The following is a 15,939-nucleotide window of genomic DNA, read 5'->3' as shown; positions in this document are numbered from 1 at the left end:
TTACTTAGCAAACAATTCCTTTTGGATAACTTTCCTTATTGCTCTTTTAACATCTTTGTTTCTCAGGCTATAGATCAGAGGGTTTAGCATTGGACTCACAAAGATATAAAACACAGCTACAATTTTACCTTGTTCTATAGATGTTTCAGAAGGGGGCCTCAGATACATGCAGAACAGTGACCCATAAAAGGTGGTGACAGCCGTCAGATGGGACCCGCAGGTGGAGAAGGCCTTGCGCCTGCCCTCAGCAGAGTGGATGCGCAGGATGGCTGCGAAGATGAACACGTAGGAGACGAGGATGATGCTGAGAGAGCAGGTGAGGTTGGAACCAGCCACCACAAACATGGCAGTTTCTTTAACATAAGTGTCTGAGCAGGCGAGGACCAGGAGCGGAGGATCAGCACAGTAGAAGTGGTTGATCTCATTGGGTCCACAGAAGGTCAGGTGAAGCATCAGGATGGTCTGGACCAACCCATTTGCAAAGCCATAAATGTAAGTGGCAGCAACAAGAGAGACACAGACACATCTAGACATTTTGTTGCCATATAACAAGGGCTGGCAGATGGCCACATAGCGGTCATACGCCATCACTGTCAGCATATAATAATCTGCGATCCCCAGTGTAATGAAAAATTGGAATTGGATAAAGCAGCCAATGAAGGAAATGATTTTCCTCTTGGATAAGAAATTCACCAGCATCTGAGGAGTGACATTAGTTGCATAACAGAGATCTACAAAGGCGAGGTGGCTGAGGAAAAAGTACATGGGGGTGTGGAGCTTTGAGTCGCTTCTGATGAGGACAATCATGGTCACGTTGCCAATTATGGTGACAATGTAGATGACTAAGAAGACCACAAATAGGAGGGGCTGCAGCTCGGCTCGGTCTGTGAGTCCCAGCAGAATAAACTCGGTTACCACGGTGTAGTTCTGCTTCATCACTTTGTTTCTTTGGCTTTGAGTAAAGCCTAAAGAACAGGAAATAAAAGTACATCTGGCTTATGTCATTTATTCATTGTCCCCCTTGTGTTTTACATTTTTAGTATCCTCTCATATTCATAAAAGTGGCATAAACAATACCCAAATTAGAATATTATTAATGTCTCAAGTGTCACAAATAATACTGAGCCCCTTGCTTATATAAATGTAGTCATATTTTGAATTGATTGTCACTGTTGAGGGAAGTCTTTACATATTTGAAAAGTTCTTCATCATATTTGTTTAGTTATCACTGCATGTAGGTATAAACACTGGTTTTCTTTGAAGTTGACACATCCTCTGTGTTACAATACACTTTTGGTTGTGGGGTCCAAAGTATGAGCCATGGGAATTTACCTGTTTTGCTCAGCTGAGTGAATTTAAGGAACTGAAACTGAAATATGATGCATATCCATTTATGGCTAGGATCTTCTTTGTAACTTCTTAGAATCCAAAATCATTTTTTAACTGTTAACTAACTCTATATGTTTATTTGTCTCAGTCTAGTCCATATTAGGAGGTCCTCATACCGTGGAATCTTTGTTAACTTTTTTTTTTTTTTTGCTTAAATTCTTTTATTGGTACATTTTAGGTATACAATATGTTTACATTTATCATTGGGTGCTTGTACCTGTACATGATGTATCTTGGTTCTTATTTTTTCCCCATTACCTGTGCACCCTTCACCCCCTCCACACTTCCCTGTTTACATGCTGAAAGTGTAAATAAGGATTAAAATGATTAAAATGAATAATTGATAATTTGCAATAGGAAACAAGGGTCCAAAGGGGTAGGGGAAGTGGGAATGGATGGGGAAAGGAAAGAAGGGAAAGGAAAAATTATGAGAAAAGAAAAAAATGGAAACAAAATCTTTGTTCACTTTTGAGACAATCACAGCATCTTTCATTTGTATTGTACATTATTACCCACATGGACAAGTATTTGGTTTGGAGACAAGAAAAATCAATCAGAAATGTTTGTATATATCATATATAATATAATATATATTATACATCAGACTGTATACAGTACATCAACAACATACATATAAACATATTATTGGTTTAAAATATTCATGAGTTGTAATTTTCAACTGAAAACATTATATATTAAACACTTCTAGTTGAAAGGGAGATGCAATAAAGAAAATTTTTGTCCATCGGTCCTCAGACCATAATCCTTTCCTGTAACTGAATCTCACGCAAACATTTTCAACATTCCAAACATTTTCAAAACTGCAATAACATAAACTTAATAGAGGCACCTTACAACATGAAACATAAGTTCTTTAGATCAGTGTCAAGTAATAATCACGTTAATTATATAGCTGAGATAGTACTTAAGATATGAAGCACATTTCTAAATATTTAGGCAAAAAAACATGAACATGGAGAACATGGAAAGTTAATATTCTTATCTGACAACAAATACCATTATGATGATATAATATTGATTCTTCTTTGATAACTAAAATGTAATGAATATAATATAATATTTTGGTGTTTTTTTATGAATCCAGGGAGATGAAACCTGGTTAATTATTGAGTGAAGCAGTTACTGGGAGCTTGCATTCCCACTTCCTAGGAAAAAATCTCACTCTCTCCAGTTTTAATTTGTATAACCTGTATAAATTATTAATACTTCGTGTCTCCTTATGTATACAGTGTGGTTAATAATAGAAACTGCTTCCCTGCAAGGGAGCTAAACTGAGGACATTTTTCAAATATGTCTGGCCTATCATGAGCACTTAAAAATTTGCAGACATTGGTATTATGCTGGAAGATGCAGGTCTGGTCTAGAACAAGAACACAGATTGGCAAGAATTGCACATAGTCTGCAGCCATAGACACAGAGGCACTAGGTGAGTGCTTCTGCCATTTGTCAATGGATGTAATGTGGACTTTGGTCTAGTTCCTTCTCCCTTATGGAAACTCCCACTCCACTGTACATTTACTTATGAGTAGCTTACTCAGAAAAGAACAGTAGCATTTTAATATGGATATTTGTTAACTCATTATGTTAGGATTCAGCTCAATTCACTTTTAATGATTAACATGTTTATTTCTGGTTTCCAAAATTTAAAGGAAATATTGCTTAGCCCACCTGAGAGAGGAGTAGGATTTCACAATGGAAACATCTGCAGGACAAACAAGAAGGATTTATAACATATTTGTCTTACAGGGAACAAATCTCTATGGTTCATTTATTTTCTGCAGAAAGTACTTACACAGTGAACCACTGCTACCTCCCTTTACTTAAAATGCTAAACCCATTGAGGAAAGGAGTTTTGTTTCCGTCTCACTGTCATCAGGGAATCAAATCTCCAAAGAATGATGAAGCAATGGAACTCATTATTATTTTGCTTTATGCTGAATATCTTAATATTTTGAATGAGGGAAATGTTAGTTTTTATTTTTTACAAGCTGTAAAATAAAACAGTGATGCTGCAGTGAGAAAGATTTGGAATTTGGAAAACACTGAAATTTAACTTTTCTTGAACATTGACTAGTCACAGACTAATTTTAGACTTGTCTGTATCATTTTGTTAGAAATAATACTTCATATCTGCAAAAATATTGTGCATTTATAGATAATGTAGATGTATTAAGGATTCTCTCTATGCCACTCTACTTGGGTCCATATGTCTTGCTTTTTCTCTCCAACTATTAAAATAATTTGTCTACCTGCAGGTGTGAGTCACACCGGTAGAACTCTTAGGATTTGGCTTAAATATTACAGTTGTCAAATGGAAGAAACCAGCAAGATATGGGCAGTGGAATGAGAGAGAAAGAGCTCCATTTTGTTCTGATTTCAGAAAGAATATTTTTACGTGGCTGCATCACCAAGGAAAACATTATGGATGTGTTTGTTATTAATTGCTAGTCTTTAATATTACTTAGATAACAGTAGTCACTACACTAAAAGAGTTGCTGATGCAGGCAATGAATCACATGATAATCTGCACAAAATGTAAATATGTCATTAATAAATTGTCTTCATTAATTTGCTCTTCCCCCAAATCCAGATCCAGCTGAACAAAGATGTGGCAGAGTTAGATTTCAAAGTATGTTTCTTGCATCAAATGTGCTATAAAACAAAACATCTATCCATTTTAACTTGCAAATGTTCGGAGTTTCACCTACCAAAAAGAATGTGTAGTTTATGATGTTGTTGTTGACTGCGAAAAATTATTTCTAAGGTCATTGACAATGGGTTGTTCTAAGGTTGTTGAACAAATCCAAATTTTCAAGGTTTTCAAACAGGGAATATAGTATCTTAAGTAAAGAGCATAGCTTCTCACACTTTTAGTTAAGACTTGACAATAGCTTTGGTTTCTTATTGCTTAAAAATGTGAAAGAAATTTATAATATTACAGGAGAACTTTCACCTATTTAAATCCAGTAAACAAAAAATAACTTTTAGAATACAGTAATGAACAGCATAGGAAGGTGTTTTATTAATTGCATCAATTTTTTCAAGTGACAAGTGGTTGAATTTTTGCATGTTTATGGCAATGGGTGCATACGTATTTTGCAGTTCATAGTGTTGCATTTTAGAAAATTGTTAAAATGACTGAAATATCTTTACTTATTGAATTCTCTGGATTTTCACATCAAGACATAATATAGGGCCAGGAATTTAGCTCAGTAGTACTGTGCCTGCCTTGAAAGTGCAAGGTCCTGGGTTCAATACTCAGTACCAAAACAAAACAACCCCCCCCCAAAAAAGCATAATTATATAGTTCATGGGCATGTGAACTCTGACTTTCCTTTAAAGAGTTGCTTTGTAATTAGAACGGTTGATTGTTTAAATTGTTTCTTGGATGATTTTTCTCATTAGATGAATTTCTAGCCATTTATAATCCCCTTTTCCCTTTATGTAATTTAGAAATCATCTCATGAGAGTGTAAGAGAGGATTAGTTGCACGTCCATTCTTTCATGCTGCCCTCTGTCCTTTGCTCTGCCTGTGTGTGCTGCTGTCCTCCAATACAGCAAGGTCATCTCAAGGCCATCTCTCTCTCTCATGGCCAGCTGTAGGCTGCTAAAATTTCTGGCTGAGCCAACGGATTTTGTTTTTCACAGGAAATATAGAGTTCCTTTAGATATGGCTCTATATCTGTTCAGAACTGGCCTAGGAAGGCAGCTGTGTAGGATTGAACTTCACGGTTATAATATGTCCCAGCCATGAGACCTAGCTACTTTCATAATATGATATTTGGAAATTTGTTGCACAATTGACAATATAGCACTTCCCATGACATCTAGGAACTAAAGAAACAGTGGTAATTTTGATTTAAGTCCAAGCAGGAACTACTTCAATAAATTTAGCCTCGAGATAATTTTGTTTTAGTCGCAAAAAAGTTGATTCAAGGCCAAAGCACAAGGGAGGGAGATTTGGAGAGCTCTTCTTTGAACAATCTTCTAAGGCTGTAAATTGTCTGTTGCCTTTCCTTCCCCATTCATTAGTGTGCCCATGCTGAAGTTTCATCCTTTGAGTTTTTGCATTTTCTCTGTGTCATAATCAGGTTTCTTTTTATATCAAGCATTAATGTTGAATAATTCAGGAAAGGAATATGTTACTGATATGGAAATTATAGTACTGTTCTTTGAGTATTATATAATAGTATTATTATGCATTTGTCCCAGAAGTACTAGTACCTTTCTGTTTTTAAATAAAAATGTGAAAGAAGTATTATACGAATTGATATAGAAGCGAAATCATAAGTGTATCATTGTACAAAATGGTCCATGCTCCTGGTCTATGCTTAAGTACGAATTCACTAGTTTATCTAATTTCATTTTAGCTAATTATCACCTTCATTAAATTACTCTTCCATTAATTACTCTTCATTAAATCACCCAAAGTGCCATGCACCTCTCCACAGAGAATATCAAGATAGAACTGACACCGACTCTACCTTATTTTATGTTGTCACACGAGGGTGAGTCATTCTGTTACACAACAGAATAATTAATACTCCTTTGTGATTACATATCACATGTTTTTCATTCGTTTATCCATCTGTAGGCATTTGAATTGTTACCATGCATTTACTGTTGTTAATAATGTTGGAGAGAACATGAAAATCAAGATCTTAATCCTTTGGGATGTAGACTGAGAAAATGAGTTTGCTGAATCATATGGTAGTTTATTTTATTTTTAAAAAGTTTTTTGAGGAATTTCTGTCTACTTTGTAGAGCCATGACACCACTTTAACCTTCCTACTGACCCCATATAAAATATTTCAGTTTCTCTGCACATATGCCAACATGGTATGCTCACGTCAGTTGTCACTGTTATAGTGAAAATCCAAAATATTGGAAAAAATAACACTAATGAAAATACAGGTCCGAGCAACAATTGTCCACATTCTACCTTCTCCAGCTTTTTGCTCTCCCTGCCTTCTGTCTTTGTCACCTCTCATCCTATCCCATTGCCTCCACCTGGGTAATCAAAAGGACTGATAACAATTGAATGTAGTTGCTGTTTTCAAGTCCACTTTTACTTTTATTCTTTAATCTTGCACTAATCAGACCTTCCCTTTGCCCTGCATGGAAACTGCTGTTATGAAATTCATCCTGGGTCTCTACATTGCTAATTTCCAAGATCAGAGCTCCATCCTCAATTTCTTGATCTATCACTGATATTTGGCATCATTGATTTCTTAGTATTCTTCACATCTTTTTATTAGTGCATATTGGTCATACAGATGAATGAATTTCATTTTGGCAGATTAATACATTCACATAACAAGTTTTAATCATTTTTACACTTGCTTCAACTCCCCTGTCTGGCTCTCCCTTTCTGGTTTCATAATTGTGGTTGAGGGTCGGGGATTTAGCTCAGTGGTTCTGGCACCTGCCTGGCAAATGCACAGTCCCAAGTTTGATCCCCAGTACCAAAAACCAAAACCAAAACCAAAACAAAACCTAATTGTGGTTGAGTGGCTCAATGCACATATTTTGATCATATCCTTCTTGAACAGTTTTATTCTCTCTTATTCCAGGATGTGAGACTCTAATAAAGTTTTTGTCCTACTACATGGGTTCCTCCTGCTTGATATTTTGTTTATATCTCTTTTCTCTTTTACTTTTAGTGGAGTAACTCAGAGCTCAGTGCTTCGGTAATAATTTTCAGTTTCATAGATTTGAACTATCAAATATTGCAACTCCTTAATATAAGTCACAGCCCCGGTCTCTTTTGCAAACTCAAGATTCGTGCTTCACTTGCCCTATTCATATTGTCAAACTCACAGGTATTAGCAAAGTGATTATAGTCTGACACCACCCTTACAACTTTTAAACACTGCATTTCCCACCTGAAGTCAAAGATGACTCTATACTTTTATTAGCTCAGAAGACATTAAATACACTAACTGATACATCTTAGATACAGCTAGGACCATCAGAGACTTCTGTTAGTTGTACCTGCAATATAAGAATAAAAACCAAAATGACTTATACTAAGTCTTGAAATTCCACTGAACGCAGCAGTGAATTAAATACTATAGAATTCACTAGATCCTGCCTCTACACGTCAGAAGTTAAATATAATCACTACTCATTTCTACTGGAATATGACTCATTTCATGTGTTAATTTGTTGATTCACTCAGCAACACAATGAAAGCATCTCTAAGTCAAATTTACCTGCACTACTCCTAGTAGTTATAATATTTGGCCCCTGCTTGATGTCCTCTGTTTAGTTAGAATGCAGAAAGAAGGTGATTATTCTAGGCTTCAACAATGGGATAGCCAGATATGTCTCAAATATTTCACAAAAAAATAGTAATTGCCATCATCTATATTATTGCTATTACATCTGCTACAACATTTATTGATGAACTATTTTGTGTATGCTGGCTTGGCTCAGAAACACAGCAGAAAATTCATCCTGATCACATGACTTAGAGATCCAATGAAGAATTGAGAATAGAGGCATGATTTAAAAATCATTCAAAGAAGTTGAAGCAGCCAGGGTGAATATCAGAAAATGGTTTCCACTGTGAAGCCCCAGGGAGCAAGTTCACTGTGTAGAGTTACCAGAGTAAAATGAGAACTGGAGCCAGGAACAAAATCCCCAACCACTGTCTCCCGGTGGCAGAGCCAGGAAGGAGTTCTCCGTGAATGAATGTGGCCCTACTGTCATGCTCCCTTTGCAAAAGGAAAGGAATGAGATATAAATTTAGCTACTTCCCTCTCATCCACTCTCTCACCTCTCCTTACTTTCCATTCTTTGCAGTGAGTTGTACATTAAATCCCAAAAGAGCTCCTTGATGTGGTCCACCAGGTGGTCTATAAAGGTAGAGACAAAAGTCTGTATATCTGCCTGGGAGTTTAGTGGGAAAGGGACAACCCTTAGTTCACTTCCATTATTTATAAATATACATTCTTCCTTACTATAAATTATTATTTCTATTAGTGTAATAAAGGTGCTGTTCTCAAAATTAGTATGTGACTAGTCTAAATTTAAGAAAAGTTAATTGATAGTCCGAAGTTTTCTAGATTCAAAGTCTTTCTCCTTCTATGAAGCACGATATTAGTTTTATAGCTTGTATATGAAGAAAACTAATATTTCCATTATTCAAAATATTAAGAAATTCAGCATAAACTAAAATAAATAATGAGTCCCATCGCTTCACCATTTAATTGCTTCATGAGAGTGAGGAGGAGCAAAATCTACTTCCTCACAGAGCTTAGCATGTTAAGAGTAGGACGAGAGTGGTGGTGTATCATTAAATAATTTTCAGCAATGAATAATTGAACCATAGGGATTTGGTCCGTAGGAGACCAATCTGTTATAAACTCTTCAGGTCCAACATGTAGTAGGTGCTGTTGATGTGAAATGACGTCCTTCTCTCAGGTAGGATGAGACATACCACTTTTAAATTTTGGAATCCAGAAATAAACATTTTAATGGATCAAAGCAACTTCAGTGGATATTTACTCTAATGAATTGGCAAATGTCTCTATGAAAATGCTACTCTTCTTTTAAGAGTAAGGTAGTTATAAATAAATGTACAGTGGAGTGGTTTTTGCATTATGCAGAGGGAGCTAGACCAATACAAGTATTATTATATCAAGAAATATTGACTGCTTCCAAATCAGAAACACCCCATGGCATCTATGGGCCTAGATTAGATGCAGTTTTTGTTCCCCAAGGCTCTGGTGCTTTGAAGTATAATATTATTCCAGAGCAAACCTGGGTCTTCCAACATAAGATTAGTAACCACAACTTTTTAAGTGCTTACTACAGGACAGACTTCCTCGAAAAGATGTACTTGAATTAACATCCTCACCAGGAGGCAGTTGCGATCATTAGTCAAATTCCACAAACGAGAAAATTAAGACACAGACAGTTTAACAACTTTCCCATGTTACACAACTTGGAACTGGAGGAAAGGCAATTTCTACCCAGGAAATGGGATTGTGAATTCTCAGTAACCATTGCACTCTGGTTCTCAATAATTGATCATGTGCATTGTCCCTGAGTTCATGAAACCAGAAGTAAAATAAGGGACTGCATTCAATGTTCTTTATGATTCTGTCTGAACTTGCATTGCTACCCTATAATCATAACCACATTTCTTATAATTTCTATACCCTTGATTTGGAAATGACCACTTTCAGGCTTATGGTCTATATTAATTATTTGGAGTTAATGGAGTGATATACTTGAAGGTTCCTTCACTAATTTATTTCTACTTTATACTGCACCATACGTGGCTGGGGAAACACTGCCCTTGTTAGTCCAAAGGCCAGCAGTGTATAAGCTGGGGAACAGAACAGTGGCCGAAAGTGAGAAGTTCTCAGCAATGTGAATGGCAGGAGCCCTCGATTACTGCCAGAGCTGCTTATGTCCCTTGCAAATGATTCTCTTCGAGATTCCCTGGCTTAAACCATCTAGGGTCTTCTGTTCTTTTTCTTAAAAGGAAAGCTGGTACCTTGGTGTATTTGGTTAAATTAGCTGAAATGCTCACTGCTCCCATTGGCTCATTTCCCCCTCAGCAGAAAATGAACAAGGATGTTAATTATTTTGCATTTTGATGAACATTTCAATAAACAAAGACATTAAGAGTATCACCCTACCAATAAAAGAACATCTGTCAATTTGGCTACTATTGTGATAAAATTCAATTGCACATTAATGGCTTAGCAAAAAGGAGAAAACAATTAGAATTTCATAGAGTTTGCTGACTTATTTTGGACCTTATCACCTTAGCCAATCTGTCCAAACTCCTCATTGGCATACTAGGATAAAGCAATGGCCAACGGACCTCTGTGAGCCAAACGTATAAAGTGCATACACAGTGACCTGTTTCCAGCACTAATTGAGAGTTACTAAAAAAGTCAGTATTGCATTATCATATCTGCAGTTTGCTATCAAAAGGAACATGTCAACTTTCCACAATAGTCTCTTGGTTACATTTCTCCTGCCCAAATTTTGGGAGATCCACTTCATGATATCTTAAGTGCTGTCTCAGCTCTTTAGTTAACATGGATATTAATTTACTATAATCTAAGAAAATAATATTTATAGTTTGAGGAGACTGTTTTGAACTTATATTACTGAAGTTTTAAAAATATGTTGCAAGGCCTAGCGTGAAGTATGGCTACAAAATTTGATTATGATCTGTGGACTCATTGCTCAAACATTTCTTATTGTTCCCTACCCACAAGAACTTTTGGATACCTTATGGTTTTCCTTAAATAACACACCTCATGGACATTTTGAAGCACCAATGTGTGTATATATGTATTTTTACATAATATATATAATATATTATATATTTTATATATATATATGCTGCTTCTTAGCTCAAACCAAATATTTGTCCACTTTGGCAAAATATACAAAATAAATTAGACATCCTGGAATAGTCTTAAAATTTGAGGATGTTTTTATGGTCTGAGAATCTCCTCAGATGGGCTAGACAGGGAAAGTTAATATACATTACAGGGGGAGTGAATACTTTCAAAATGATACCGAGATCAGTGAGTGAAGAAAGGAGGGTCTAATTCCATATGCACTGTACTTCAATTTCACTCACTGAGATTTATTCAGATGTGAATAACATAGGTAAGTCTCATGGCTGATACATTAGATAGCATAGCAAAAGGTAGAGTGTAATGCAAAGGATTCAATTTTTTAAAAAATAAGCCAACATTTATACCCATATGTTAAAGTAAACAATGAATGGAAAAACATAATTGAGAGTTGAAAACATATAATGTTCTTCAAATATGAAAACACTACTTAAGATTATCAGAATTTTTAAATCATCAAATGCATGTTCGACTGGTTAATTTTATGCCACATGTAAAAATTTGAGAGAAGGGGAGAAATATCAGATCTTATGGGGCAACAAATAAATGACACAAACCAGATGCATTTTTATTTTCTTTTCCTTAGGCCTTACCCAAAGCCAAAGAAACAAAGTGATGAAGCAAAACTACACCATGGTATCCGAGTTTATTCTGCTGGGACTCACAGACCGAGCTGAGCTGCAGCCCCTCCTATTTGTGGTCTTCTTAGTCATCTACATTGTCACCGTAATCGGCAATGTGACCATGATTGTCCTCATTAGAAGTGACTCAAAGCTCCACACCCCCATGTACTTCTTCCTCAGCCACCTTGCCTTTGTAGATCTCTGTTATGCAACTAATGTCACTCCTCAGATGCTGGTGAATTTCTTATCCAAGAGGAAAATCATTTCCTTCATTGGCTGCTTTATCCAATTCCAATTTTTCATAGCTTTTGTGATCACAGATTATTATATGCTGACAGTGATGGCGTACGACCGCTATGTGGCCATCTGCCAGCCCTTGTTATATGGCAGCAAAATGTCTAGATGTGTCTGTGTCTCTCTTGTTGCTGCCACTTACATTTATGGCTTTGCAAATGGGTTGGTCCAGACCATCCTGATGCTTCGCCTGACCTTCTGTGGACCCAATGAGATCAACCACTTCTACTGTGCTGATCCTCCGCTCCTGGTCCTCGCCTGCTCAGACACTTATGTTAAAGAAACTGCCATGTTTGTGGTGGCTGGTTCCAACCTCACCTGCTCTCTCAGCATCATCCTCGTCTCCTACGTGTTCATCTTCGCAGCCATCCTGCGCATCCACTCTGCTGAGGGCAGGCGCAAGGCCTTCTCCACCTGCGGGTCCCATCTGATGGCTGTCACTGTCTTTTATGGGACACTGTTCTGCATGTATCTGAGGCCTCCTTCTGAGGGATCTGTGGAACAAGGTAAAATTGTAGCTGTGTTTTATATCTTTGTGAGTCCAATGCTAAACCCTCTGATCTATAGCCTGAGAAACAAAGATGTTAAAAGAGCAATAAGGAAAGTTATCCAAAAGGAATTGTTTGCTAAGTGAGATAGTCAAGGTCCCAGATATATAAGACATTGATGAATCTAACAATTTAGTGAGCATTGTTAGTTAATAAATCACTTTCTGGCATTAATTGTGTTCTTTCATAACTCATGCATAAGATTGCAGATATGTCTTGTTATTAGTCTGCATTGACAGGCCCAATTCAGCGACCATTTTCAAAACAGAGACAAAATTCAAATTCAAGACCTTAGTATTGTTGTATAAAATCAATGAAGAACACATTCTTCCATCCATAGTATGCACACTAGTAACAAATTATATGACAATGATGATGCATTACTTATTTGTAGTCCTCAATCAACCCTGAATTATTTTCCAGAAACTTGCCAACTCTGGGAGATGTTTTTCCCCTTATTCAAATTATATGGCAATGAAAATCTTTTAGATGTATCTCAGATTATTACTATATCACTTAAACGGAATTCCCAAACCAATGACATTCTCTTTCATGTGTTATTTGATGAAAATGCCAAATTTCTCACAGAGTGGTTTTGTGCTTGTTTGCTAAGAGTATGCTTTTCCCATAAATATGTAACCTCTCCTCCACTCATTCATTACCATATCTTGAATTTTAAAATAAATAAATTTACTTGCTATTAGCCATGTACATGTATGGATATGTGTGTATTTGTAAAATTCATTAAATAACACTTTTGAATATTGCTTATGCATTTTTATCTTCTGACAAATGATCCTGCAATATTTTTCCTACCTTATTATTTGATATTTATTTTTAAAATTAATTTTAGGAATTTTTTTTAGGTATCAGGAATTGAACTCAGGACCTTGTGCTTGCAAGGGAGCTGGGTGCCACTGAGCTAGATCCCTGGCTATTTTAGGTATCTTTATTAAAGATATAAACCTTATCTTGTCATATATATATGCTTATATATAAATATATATTTTATATTTTAACTTATGGTCATACAGTTTGAAATGTTAATAAATATCATTTTTATGTATTTAAATACATATTTTATTTTATTTTGTCATTGTTTTTCTTTAGAAATTAAATTGTTTTCTACATATGATTGATTTGATGTTTACCTACATTTTTAAATTAGTTTTTCAAGTTTAACTGGTAGACTTTATAATGAATTATTTGCACCCTACAGAAGAAAATAGAATATAATGAAAAGCCCCTTTGTCAGCACAAACTAATCATGATTGCATCTTCACACACTGTCTTATTTGTTTCAGGCTTTCCAGATGATTAGATATTAAAAATTTGAATCATTTCTGCCTGATTCTGTTTTTTCTCAATTTTCTGCAGCAAATTATGTTATTATTTTAATGATTCTTATCCATTTATAGTTACATCAGTATTGCTTTGCTAGAATAAAAGTTTATAAAAATGAAATAAGTCTATGTATTTTCTATAATGTTTTTATTTTTACTTACATTGCTACATCGATCCCCACTGATTCATGTGGCCATAGGGCAGCAATTATCAGAGATTTAGTCTATGCCAATAAATAAATATGGAGATATATAATATATCACAACTTAGCGATAAATTTTCTTGAATAATTCTAAACTTTTACTAGTGAAATATTTCCTTCCATGTAGGTCTGTTATTTTGGGGTCATAAGAAATGAACAACTTTCAATTTACTATATATACACCAGAACTGTGTCAGTATTGCTTGTGAAATTTTAGTTAGGTTGAATATTTGTGAAACAAATTAAAATATAAGTGAATACATAAATATATAAATTAATTAATTTTCTGTCTATTGCCAATTAAATTTACTGGATAGTTTTATCGGTTTTTCTCCAGGTCCACCAACAGTTGTCATTGTGTTCTTTTTATTCCACATTCTTCCAACATAAAGACCTTCAGACTTTTTAAGCACTTCCCAATCTTATGGATGGAAAGTGAATTTTTACTTCCTCTTTATGCTTTAATATTATGACTGAGCTTGAGTGTAGATATATCCACACTAATCCAAGATTTCTCTTTTTACCAGTTGTATGTTCATATTTCATGTGCAATTTCATCTGAATTATTTTGCCTTTACTATTCCTTTTGCAATTGCTCCTATAAATTCCCTGCTAAGTACAATTCATTTGGTATTATATGCAATATAAATATATTCAATCCCTTTGTAGTTTCTTTTTTTACAAACCTGGTACCCAATCTCATCCTTTATGCCTCAAAACTCCAGTTGTCTTTAATACCCCTTCTGTCATCTCTGTATTAAATGTTTGCATGTACTTATTTTCATATTTATACATTTAAAAAAATTATAAAGTTAATATAACTATCCCTTATACAAGTTAGTAAATGCCTATGCAATGGAGTCTTTTAAGAGCCGTCCTAGAAATGGCTGAAAGAGTAACATTTAAATATAAAATCTAACCCCTTGCTGCTTTTTTGAAATAGTTACCTAATTTCTCTTAGTTCATTATTTACTCCAGCACGAAATGCATTTGTATATATTTGTATATCATGCGGACATTGCAAATGTTAGATATTTTTTTTTTTGGCAGTGAATATGGCCACTCATTTTAATTTTTTTTAAAATTTAAAAATTTTTTTTCCCCATTTCTTAAGTCTAGAAGACTTTTGGTGGAGTTCTTGGGGTCTTCTATATAGAGTATCATGTCATCTGCAAATAATGACAATTTGACTTCTTCATTTCCTATCTTTATTCCTTTTATTTCTTTCTCTTGTCTAATTGCCGTGGTTAATGTTTCCAGAACTATATTGAACAAGAGTGGTGATAGTGGACATCCTTGTCTTGTTCCTGATTTTAGTGTAAAGGATTTAAGTTTTTGACCATTTAGTATGATATTGGCTGTTGGTTTTTCATAGATGGCTTTTATCAATTTGAGATAGAGACCATCTATTCCAATTTTTTGTAGGGTTTTTATCATAAATACATGTTGGATTTTGTCAAATGCTTTTTCTGCATCTATGGAGATAATCATATGGTTTTTGTCCTTGGCTCTATTGATATAGTGTATTACATTGATTGATTTGTGTATATTGAACTATCCCTGAATCCCTGGGATCAATCCCACTTGATCAGGGTGTATGATCTTTTTGATGATCTTCTGCATTCTATTTGCCAGTATCTTATTAAGGATTTTTGCATCTATGTTCATTAATGAGATTGGCCCATTCTCCTTTTCCGTTGGGTCTTTCTCAGCTTTGAGGATCAAGGTGATGCTTGCTTCCAGGAATGAATTTGGGAGCATTGCTTCCCTTTCAATTTCATTGAAGAATTTAAACAGTAGTGGCAGTAGTCCCTCTCTAAATGTCTTTTAGAATTCAGCAGTGAAGCCATCAGGTCCCGGGCTATTCTTAGTTGATAAGGTTTTAATTACATTTTCAATTTCATTGGTTGGTATTGGGTTGTTCAAAATTTTTAGGTCTTCTTTGTTCAACTTTGGTAATTCATATGTATCTAGGAATCTGTCCATTTCTTCTGTGTTGTCCATCTTATTGGCGTATAGGTTCTGGAAGTAGGTATCCATGATCCTCTGGATTTCTGCTGGGTCTGTTGTCATTTCACCCTTTTCATTCCTAATTGCATGGATTTGGGCCTTTTCTTTCCTTTTCC

The 15,939-nt window shown here is 35.3% G+C and overlaps 2 protein-coding genes across 2 annotated transcripts; one reads left to right on the top strand and one right to left on the bottom strand.

The window, feature by feature from the left end:
- On the bottom strand, positions 1-936 carry LOC101717873 (olfactory receptor 5M5-like). The gene has a single exon (XM_004869882.2). The coding sequence runs from the start codon at positions 934-936 to the stop codon at positions 1-3; it is 936 nt and encodes a 311-aa protein (XP_004869939.2).
- Positions 937-11,417: 10,481 nt separating this feature from the next.
- On the top strand, positions 11,418-12,353 carry LOC101718215 (olfactory receptor 5M5-like). Its single transcript, XM_004869883.2, has one exon. It carries the CDS (start codon positions 11,418-11,420, stop codon positions 12,351-12,353), a length of 936 nt encoding a protein of 311 aa, XP_004869940.2.
- Positions 12,354-15,939: the final 3,586 nt, after the last annotated feature.

This window comes from Heterocephalus glaber, unplaced genomic scaffold, assembly GCF_053883595.1.
Source record: "Heterocephalus glaber isolate CG9 unplaced genomic scaffold, H.glaber_assembly_v1.0 deba00001805, whole genome shotgun sequence".
Classification (NCBI taxonomy): Eukaryota; Metazoa; Chordata; class Mammalia; order Rodentia; family Bathyergidae; genus Heterocephalus; species Heterocephalus glaber.
This window is presented reverse-complemented; position numbering and strand designations above follow the sequence as displayed.